At 34.0% G+C, this 10,823-nt stretch overlaps 1 protein-coding gene across 1 annotated transcript; it reads right to left on the reverse strand.

The window, feature by feature from the left end:
• Positions 1-4,074: 4,074 nt before the first annotated feature.
• LOC112521777 (long-chain-alcohol oxidase FAO4A) lies at positions 4,075-9,429 on the reverse strand. Its single transcript, XM_025130772.1, has 3 exons — positions 9,164-9,429; positions 8,766-9,035; positions 4,075-5,850 (listed from the first exon to the last, which is right to left on the reverse strand). The coding sequence occupies exons 1-3, from the start codon at positions 9,290-9,292 to the stop codon at positions 4,075-4,077; spliced, it is 2,175 nt and encodes a 724-aa protein (XP_024986540.1). The 5' UTR covers positions 9,293-9,429.
• Between the last annotated feature and the right edge of the window lie 1,394 nt (positions 9,430-10,823).

A 10,823-nucleotide genomic window follows, 5' to 3' on the forward strand; every position in this document is an offset into this window, starting at 1 on the left:
TTTTTTAATTTAATGCAATAAAAACTTATTATTATTTTTTAGTTCTTTTTCTAATCATATATGATTTAAAGTTGAAATATCGTTTGACTTCAACAAATTAATACATTGTTTTTTACCTGCTCCTATAGAGGTTCTACAATCATCTGACTTCAACAAATTTAAAAGCTGAAATGTGATTTTCACTCAAAGAGATCTCTCAGAAAATTGCTAAGAGGTAGTTTGGTAGTTGCTGAATGATTTGATTGATTAAGTAATCAAAATAATTAATTAAGATGTTCTCATAATATAATGAAAAATGAAATATAATTGTTTGGTAATTGTTTACGATGAAATTAGGGCGCTTAATGGTCAAGCGAGACCCAGGATACAAAACCATTCAAAGGTTTTTAGAATCATTAATAGACATTTTTTTTGTTAAACAAGATTTACCTCTTAATGATACAGAAATTGCCTCTTAATGAAACTATTAAGAGGTAAAGAAACAATCCCTAAGCTTCCAAGAAAAGTGGAGAGTTCATCTGTTTCATATCTGGGGCTAACAACTGAACAATTATCAAAGTATAAATGATTATAAACTCGACACCAGGTGGATTTTAATGAGATGAGAGACAATATCAGTTCCTTGGAGAAGAAGTTTACTACTTAAATTACCACACCAATACCAATAACAATGCCTATTAATGAATCCTATAAATATAAAATCATCTAAAAAGGAAAATAATACAGCGTTTACAACCCAAATATATATAGAGGATAAATAACAACCTGCTAATCTAAACTATTCTAAATTTAGATTATGGACGAGTGTCACTGTCATCTTCAAAAGAATCCTGTCAATGTATAACACCAAATTGATCAAAAGCTAACAATCCCAAAAGTGCCTTTACCGGCATCAAACACTCTGCTTAAGACTTTGGAGTCCCACCGCTAAGTGAACCTGATATACAGTACAGTTATAAATAATGCAAATAACCATTATAGTAAAAGTTTATAAGCTTGATTTAAAACTCAAGTTCATATATTCCAAATAAAGACCATAAGGTCCAAAATACATATTACGATGACGAGAGAGACCTGATTCTCATGGGTAGTGGTGGAACACAAAAGTAGACCACAAAATTCCATGTTATAGAGTTCACACTAAAGATCAATGACCAATAAGTTCCAGCAACCTTGCTTTATAGTTCTTGGCCACCAGGAATCGTAGTTGTACTCATTCGCTAGAAATTACAGAATGTGGTCAATGGCTGGTATCCGACTCCAAGAATTTGTACCAAAAAATTGCCACCAATGACCCAGTCCTTATTTCTAGTTACAACGGGAAGACCATCCCTTTTCAATTAAAAACCTGACTCCTATACTTATAGATCCATTTCATTACAATCTAATATACGTCACAACATTAAAGAAACCAACTGTAATTACACAAAGTTTTCACCATTTAAGTGTCCTCTTAAATCATTTTATCACAAGATTTACCAAATAGACCAAAACTCCCACGAGTCCCGATAAACCATAATATTTCCATCATATTTTCCAAGAGTTCGCAAGTTTAAGGATCGTCTTATTCACAAGTAATGATACTCTTTTTCCCAAAATATAACCATTTTCCGTTAAATGTCTCCATATATATGTGAACGTAAGAATAAACATAAATCATGATATTGAAGTTCCAAAATACATCTATATGTTAAAAATACATTTTTGTAATACTTGCTTGAAAATCCATCATTTTCTAGCAAAAAAGGTGAAAACCCCCAAATCTTTCAAAATACATAAAATTGGTCAAATCCACAAATATGTAAAATACATCAAAAGAAATGTTTTAAGAGACTAAAATGAAGCATTTGACATGTATAAATTAAGTTTTAAGAAAAGTTACGATGAACTTAAAAGTTAGGTTTTGAAGAAAACCTAAAAACCAACTAAAACGGAGAGAAGGCTGATAGATCTTGAATCTTAAAAGTCAAGTATGGCACGTTATGGTGAGTTATGAAGCATTACAGCGAGTTATAAGGATTGTTAAGATGTGAATGGGTTTAGTCTGTTTTTATTTTTATTTTTTTATACATAAATTATGTCTTATTAAATCAACTATTAATGATTCTAGTTATTCAATGAAAGCGAAAATTTATTAACCACAAGCTGAAAGGCGAGGAACATTGTGAATTCGATTTCGATGACGAAAATAAACAATGAAGATTACATGGAAGGATAATTTATTTCTAAGCTACATCTAATCTAATCCACTCTGATGTGCTCTAATATGTTTCCGCATATGATATTAGAATTTTGGATTAGAGATATATGGATTATGAAGCCACTAATAAGACATTTTTTTTTGTTATGGTCTCGTGATATCATTTTTTAAACTTTGATTGTCACACCCGCAAAATTCGTTGTATTTTAAATCTTAGAATTTGGCATGTTGGAGATTAAACTCTGGTTGTTTCATAAAAAAGTTATTGGCTAAACTTTACCTTAAGATGCAGGGAAAATCGGATCAATAGAAAGATCATTTCTAGCCGTCGGAACACCATCAAATGAATCAGATGACTTTTTAGGCGGCTAAACCCACACCAAAAGTCGCCTAAGACATTGTATGCTTGTGGTAATAGGCGAGGTCATAAGCTACCAAAATAGTGGTCGAAGGCAGCTTGCAGGGAGCCTAAACTTGTGCAAGAACCCGCCCGTGTGGTCTGATGTATGCGTGTGAGTGTGTGTTTTGAGATGGAACCAGGAGGCTTTGGCAGGCGGCTTTAACCAGGCCAAAAACCGCTTCATACCCTAGAACCCCCGAAGCCACGGATCAACCCCCTTTTTCTCATTGATTCCTCTTTTTCCTTAATTACTTATCCACCCCTACTTTTCTCCTTCGTTAAACCGGTGGGGAAAACTCTTGGAGCAGAAATTAAAAGAGCCTCAAGTAATTGATTCTCATCTAGATTTGGGGATTCAAGTGGGTGATCAAGCTTCAAGTCTACATCTTGCAATTGGATATTTTGTTTGGTTTTCTAGGTTTTCACTAAAAAAGTATCAAGTGAGTTTACATTTATTTATTAAGTTTTGCTTATTCCTAGATTACAGTCTGGTGTTACTATATCATGAGATTATTAGGTTGTTATTTATGTCTCAATTCTTGATTATTATGCTTATTTGGCGAATTCCCCCCCCCCCCCCCCCCCAAAATGGGTTTAAACCTTTCTTATCTATGGAAGCTTTATTGTTCAAAATGGTATTTTATTGTTCTAAATTTGAGGGTGTTACGTTGTATATTTGATATCAAATTATGAATGCATGCTTGTTCTTTTGTCTATAGTTTTATATGTTGTAGTTAATTTGTTTAATCATTATTATTCAGTACACTCGCTCACATAGACATTTGTATACATACTATATATAAAGATTTGTCGCATTAACTCGCGCCTTGAAAAACGCCATGGCCTCGCCTTAACATGTAAGGTTTGAGGCTTGACCTCTCCGCCACACTACGTGTCACGCCATTTAAAACCCTGCTTCTTAGTGAATGCTCATTTTAGTCGGACCTCTTAACTTAGTCAGATCTCTTATCCTAATCAACACTTAGCCAACAAATTTAGTAAACAATGACAACACTGCAACAACATCATAAGCAATTATTAGTTACTACCACCGATTACTCCACTTTTTATGATACTTTGGAAACAAAGAAAAAGCAAACGCAACATCAACATCAACAATATAGCACAAGTGTAGATCAAATGCATCATTATCAAGTGTAGCAGAAGTGTATAACATATAAGAAGGGTATCATCTTCATCGTGTTGGGTTGAGTTCAAATAATTCCAATTTCAACTGATACATACAGTTTACATATTTTACAACTTGATTAGACATCAGGTGACTTCAGGTTAAGTTGACCCAGTTTATTAAATCGGTCGGGTTTTTGTCCACCCCATCTCCAACTCATATCGTAATCCTTCAAATCTCGACCGTTATGATTCATTTAAAAATAAATACAACAATTATTTTGAATGTTTCAAAACAAAATTCAATGATATATATAACAAGTCTTCATTTTAAAATACGTTATGCTCAGATGCCATAGCCAGTATCCTTCATTCTCTTAAGAGATTCAAGAACAGATTGAGCAGTGCAATAAGCAATGGCTTGAACTGTAACCATCGGATTCACACCCAATGCCGTCGGAAAAACACTTGCGTCCGCCACATACAACCCTTCCACCTCCCATGTCTCCCCCATCGGATTCACCGCCGACCCTTTTCCGGTAACCCCCATCCGACAACTCCCCATTTGATGTGCTGAACATATCGGTGTTGATAAATCTCTCAATGCCCTTGAGCTTTCTTCTCTCACAAACTTCTCCAGTTCACGATAACTCACCTTTTTCACGTTTATTGTTCTCCCTTTGTTGTTATGGGTTCCGATCTCTTCCGCTCCGGCAGCCGCCAGAATTCTCAGGGATTTCTCGAGTCCTCTTTTCAGATTCTCTTCGTCGATGATGTCCATCTGGTAACTGATCGATGATTTTTGCCCTAGTTCGCCGGAACCCTTGTCTCTGGCCAGTGCAAATATATGGGCTGTTCTTGAGAATTTAGTCATTCGATTCTTGAAGTCGGAACCGGAAACCCATGGCATCAATGCCGAGAACATACCAGGGTGCAACGCCGGTGTTTGTATAATGGCACCGTAACCGGAGCCTTTGAAATCTGCAACGACAGTGGACATGGCCGTCATTATTCCACCTTTGTAGCTCTTTTTCTCGACTTCCGGCCACCTCTCCAACGGAAAATGCCCCCATGCCATCGCCACCGGATGAATATGAAGGTTCTTTCCTATACTGGGATTCTTTAATCCGCTTCTTTTAAGGAGTTGAGGGGTGCACATAGCTCCACATGAGACGATGGTTACTTTGGACTCCACCAAACAAACTTCTTTTGAACCATCTTGGTGTCGGAACTCGAACATCACCCCTCTGGCGGTGCTCCGCTCTCTTCCTTTTTTCCGATCATGCACAACTTTCACGGCCTCACACCCTGGTAAAATTGCACCGTTGCCGGATTCCACCACGTCCACCAGCCATGTCTCTGATGTACCTTTCTTTCTTCCATCTTTGCAGCCAAGGCAGCACCAGCCACAATAATGATCTGGAGGTGAGTTTCTTGGGATGTTGTTGACCGGATAACCTAATTCTTCACACCCTTTTCTTAAAATTGTGTTATTGAATCCTTCATCTTCGATTTCAGATTGAACACCCATCCTTTCGCAGATGACATCCATGGCTTCTTCATATAATCCACTCTGAAACAACTCCAGTTCATAACATTCCGACCATTCTTTCAGTACGTGTTGTGGGGTTCTGATCGACGCCGACCAGTTTATGGCGGAGCCACCACCTACGGTGGAACCTGCAAGTATTACAGCCTCCATGTTGCTAGTGGCCAACAATCCTTTTCCAAGATACATTTCGTCCATGGATGGACCTTCAAGAAGAGAAAGATTACTTCTTGCACGATAGTTCCCTTTCTCCAAGACAAGAACTTTATAGCCGGATTTAGCTAAAACTCCGGCGACCACCCCACCACCGGAGCCTGAGCCAACTACAACTACATCGCATTTAATAACCATAGATGTAAGCTTGGGATGACGAGGGATTGAGATGGCTAGTCGTGATCTCTGTAGGGCTTCTGCAACCATTTGTCGGGGTTTATTCAGGCAGACCACGGCGGTGTAAAGCGGCCCGAGAATGTCGTCGGTGTTGAAAGCATGCGAAATTTGTGGAACAAAATCAGGGTCTGGTCCGCAATAATCAATGGCTTTCCAAGAAGGGTTTTCATTCTTTTCATTTACCTGCAAATAACATACAAAATTTATTGCAATAAGTTTTCTTTATTCATTTGAAATCTCAATCTCGTACGCACTCTGATAGAATTTTATTTTTCCTAGATATCCAACTCGTTATACAAGTCAATTAAGATCAGGATGACTACCTATTTTTACGCTTTTACAGGTAGTCCGGAGTTATTGTATTCGAACCTCTGTAACTATAAGAAGATTTTATTCCTCATTGAATTTGAACATGAGACCTTCAGACACTTTTAACCTTTAGAGCTCAAACTCAAACTAATCAAACAATTTTTAAAGACAGAACCATGAATTTTTACAGATGGAGCAACAAATAATTGATATATATAATATGAAATAAAAATTAACCATAAAGATTATGTTTCATTAAAAATGGTATATGGGAAGGGGATTTTTGCAACATCCAAAGAGTTTAATCTGTTTTCTTCTATTGTTAACAGAAAAATTAAGAAGTAAAACTGTTTCATACTTGTGATCATAATAGTACCCGTAAACGACACTCGGAGCTACTTTTTGTTAGTTTAAAGAAGTATACATCAACTTAAAAACGATGCAATTTTAAAAACCCTAATTTTTTTAACCACGATGAGTAGAATTTGAATTTATTAATTTCAGCGAATTGATCTTGGACATAAAATATAAATACTTCACAATAATACTGTAAGTGTTTTGTACGAATCACGTAATATTGAGTCAAACGGGCATATACTTTCAAATGACAAACTAAAATATAGGTCTCAAATATCATATAGTAATTGTTATATTGAATTCCATTGTTTTTGGCTGTTTTTATCCCTAAAATTCATTAAGTACATTAATAATCTTGATTATGTGTTTCACATACTACACAAGTTAACCCTATTAGTTTAGTGTATGTTAAGTCAACAACTTGCCCCCTCATATAGGGGCAATTTGGTCTTTTTAACAAAAAAAAAACATGCATACCACATAAAAAGAAAAAGAAATCGCCCCTACTCTTTCCCTTCACGACACCCACCGCCGATAAAAATCACATGTCCTAAATTTTTACGTTTGATCCAGGTTTACTAATCAAAGAGAGAATGAAGATGAATTAAATAAACTTAAAATAAATAAAAATCTGACATGTCTAAATTTCATTGGTGTAAGGAGAATAAGAGTTGTGATTTTGGACACGTGATTTTCATCTGATCCGACCTCAACCCAAACAGATCGGGAAAGACTAACCCCTCTTCTCCAACAATATTATTCTCTAACCCTCCTTCAAACCAGATTAAAGATACACCAACCACCTTCCTCCCGCGTCTCTACTCAGTGTCATCGACGACCAACACTCTTCCCGTATTTGTTTCCAAAACTCAATCCCATAAACTAAAACCCTCATAAAAAAACTCAAATCCAATAAAACCCACATCTGTTTCTAGAAAAAGAAACTAAAATAGTTATTTAGGGGCTACTTGGCAATTGTTGAATGGTTTGTTGTTGAATGATTAAGTGGCCAGAATGATTAAGAGGCTCTCATGATATAATGAAAAATGAAATATAATTGTTTGATAATTGTGTACAGTGAAATTAGGACTCTTAATGATTAAGAGAGATCCATGATACAAAATCATTCAGAGGGTTTTAGAACAATTAAGAAATAAACTTTTTTTACCAAACAAGATTTACCTCTTAACGATTCAAAAATTGTCTTTTAATAAAACTATTAAAAAATAAACAAACAATCTATAAAAACTTTAATTAAATGTCCATTAAAATATGTAATAAGTGAAAAGGAAGCTAACTCTTTTTAATGGGACATGCTCTTAATGCTCTAGTACTTACTATGTCCACACTCTAACTTAGGTGACGCATGCATCATAATTAGTGGCTATTTATATTATACATATATAAAACTCAATTTCTAACCGTTTATTAAATTTAATAAATATATAATTTTGTAAAAGTATGATTTTTTTAATATAAAATATTAATCATAATTAATTAATTTTAATTATTTTTTATAAATATTTAAATCATAATAAATAAATCATAATCATTTTTATAAATATTTTAATTAATTAAATTGTATTAATTATATAAATAAACATAATTATATTTGAAATATAATATATATTTTAATATTATTGATTTATTTAACAAAGACCTTGTCCGTCCATCAACTTAAAGATGTCAGATATATGAATAGAACGTATTAAAGTACATATCAATGATACCTGCATCCGTATGTGTGCAAGGCTGCGTGTATGCATGTTTTTCTTCAAAAAAAAAAAATATATATATATATATATATATATGAGATTAATTAAATGATAACTAATTAGTTTGTGATAATTATAAGATTTAATCTCAATCACAAATCAATAAATAAATTAAGAAATTTATAATTTTGGTAGTTTTGAATTAAAATTGTAATGCAAGGACATTTTAGTTATTTTCTCTCCTCTCTCTGTTCCCCGTCCTCTTGCCATCGTCTTCCAGTGATACCACAGTGGTATCACAATGAATCTTACGTACTTGAATATCACACTAAAGTCGTTTTTGTGGTCGATCGGAGATGTAACACAATAATATCACAATGCATCTTATATGTGCTTGGGTATCACACTGTGTTTTTTGTTTAACAGACTCAATATTTTTAGGTATCACCGGAGGTCGGAGGAAGGAGAGAGAAGAGAGGGGAGAGGAAAGAAAATATTTAAAATGTCTTTACATTAAAAATTTTAATTCAAAATTACCAAAATTATAAATTTCTTAATTTATCAATTGATTTATGATTAAGATTATATCTCAGCACAAACTAATCAGTTCTTCTTGATTGAACGGCTATATATATTAAATGATATTAATAGGATACAAGTGTTATGTATATATCATATGCCATAAAATTGCAAGAAAAGTGATGCGAAAGGACTTGCCTGAGTGAAGAAAGCCAACGAAATCACGAATTTCAGTGCACGAAAAAGCATTCTCAACAGAAAAAAGTAACTGACAGACCATGATACCAGTATCGCTTCTCTTTCCTTACTTGAAACCCTAGAGAATTTCTGTACGTAAGGAAACTGGTTTGACAAACTTCCTCTTCCACACAGGATCAACGTTCCCATCGCTGTTGATAACAACCATAAGCTCAACTGAACCAAGAACTGTTTCGGGTGCTCCGTTTTTGTCGACATCATCATGGCAACCTACAAAACACCAGTAAACACCTCAGTATATATATATATATAAAACAGCAAGCATATACAGTAACTGGGAGTTAGAAAAGAAGGTAATTGATCGAATTTAATGTGGTTTTAGGATGAGAAATATTTACTTGAAGGGGAATTCCGATCATGGAAGCTGAAGTGTGGTAGAGGTTGAGAAGTGAATCATCGAGAAGACGATCGTTTGAAATGTTAATGGAGGGTAACAAGGTGTCACATAAGGCAACGATGACCTCCATTTGTCGTGAAGAAAATGAATGAGTATGTTCGCTGTCTCTCTGGTTGTCTTCTTGCAAGGGTGTATCGATCTGCAAGATTGTGTATTCCTCCTTTTCTGTATCATCGTTTTTTATCCAACTCTTCTCGTCAACACATCTTTGTTCCTCCATCTGTGAAATTGGTCGGATTTATGTGGGTAAAAAATATTCACAAGTTTATTGTATATCTATAGGAATATGCACGCATAACGAGGAAAACATATATATATATATATATATATGTAGATATAGATATATGTGCAGAGAGAGAGAGAGAGGGGAGGGGGAGAGAGTATATGTGAATGAAGTGAGATTCGTAGGAGGTTGAGAGATGAGGTTATTTTATAGGGAGAGAAGAGGGGTGTTATTGAGTGATTTTCTTTAAAAGGTCGGTAGGTATCTATTATTTTTATATATATATATATATATATATATATATATATATATATATATAGATAGATAGATAGATAGAGTGTGAGAGATTGGTTATTATACAACCCTTGACATTTGTGTAACCAATACAACTCAATCTCAACCGTCCATTTCATTTGATGAATATGTGATTTCATAGAATTTTTGATTGTTTCCTAATATAAAGTATTAATCATAATTAATGAAMTCTATTCATATTCCATAAATATTCAAATCATAATAAATGAACTTCCATCATTTCTATAAATATCTCAATTAATTGGGTTGCAAGGGTTGTACAAATACACAAGGTTGTTTATACTATATATATATATATATTTAAGTAAGAATTTATTTGTTTGTGATCGTTGTGAGATCTAATCTTAATCATAAATCAATGGATAAATTAGAAAACTAATATTTTTGATAATTTGACTTAAAATTATAATTAAAAGACATTTTAGGTATTTTTAATTTTTTATCCCTACCCTCTCTCTCTCACTCTCTTTCCTACCTCCGGCCTCCAACGAACATCATGTGTTACCAAAAATACATACAATATGATATAAAAAACACATCAAGTAAACTTTGGTACCACTGTGATACCAACTTATGGTACTACTGTGATATCAGGTGTCAGGAATACCCACAGGTGGGTGTTTAGTAGTTAATCATAGGAGACGGCGTCTTGGTCAGACAAGATGACCGGAGGAGGTCATCGGAGTGGTGGTGAGTGCCGGAGAAGGCCACCGGATTTGGTCCTTGTGTGTCTGTGTGTGTGTATATATATATATACATATATTAAACTAATTAAAGTATATTAGAATATTAAACTAATTAAAACAAATTCAATGATCAACACAATTTACTAATTTACCCTTTATTTTATTTTAGTAAATAACATTAATTATCTAACTGATTGACTTATATTGAACCTCACAGTTATCATAAACTATCTAGTTTTCATTTGATTAGACCTTTATATATATATATATATATATATATATGAGCCTAATCAAATTAGAACTAATTAGTTTGCGGTAACTATGAGAACCAATATTAATCACAAATTAATAGATAAATTAGGAAATTTATAATTTTG

This window comes from Cynara cardunculus (genome assembly GCF_001531365.2).
Source record: "Cynara cardunculus var. scolymus isolate 2C chromosome LG 11, CcrdV1, whole genome shotgun sequence".
In the NCBI taxonomy this organism is placed as follows: domain Eukaryota; kingdom Viridiplantae; phylum Streptophyta; class Magnoliopsida; order Asterales; family Asteraceae; genus Cynara; species Cynara cardunculus.

What these genes read in the sequence shown, in the direction of transcription:
- LOC112521777 (XM_025130772.1), bottom strand. Translation starts at nt 9,292, where the DNA reads ATGGAGGTCATCGTTGCCTTATGTGACACCTTGTTACCCTCCATTAAC. An exon ending in TGATCGGAATTCCCCTTCAA is followed by an intron (nt 9,036 to 9,163) that starts GTAAATATTTCT and finishes GGTGTTTTGTAG; the next exon opens with GTTGCCATGATGATGTCGAC. An exon ending in CGTTGGCTTTCTTCACTCAG is followed by an intron (nt 5,851 to 8,765) that starts GCAAGTCCTTTC and finishes TGTTATTTGCAG; the next exon opens with GTAAATGAAAAGAATGAAAA.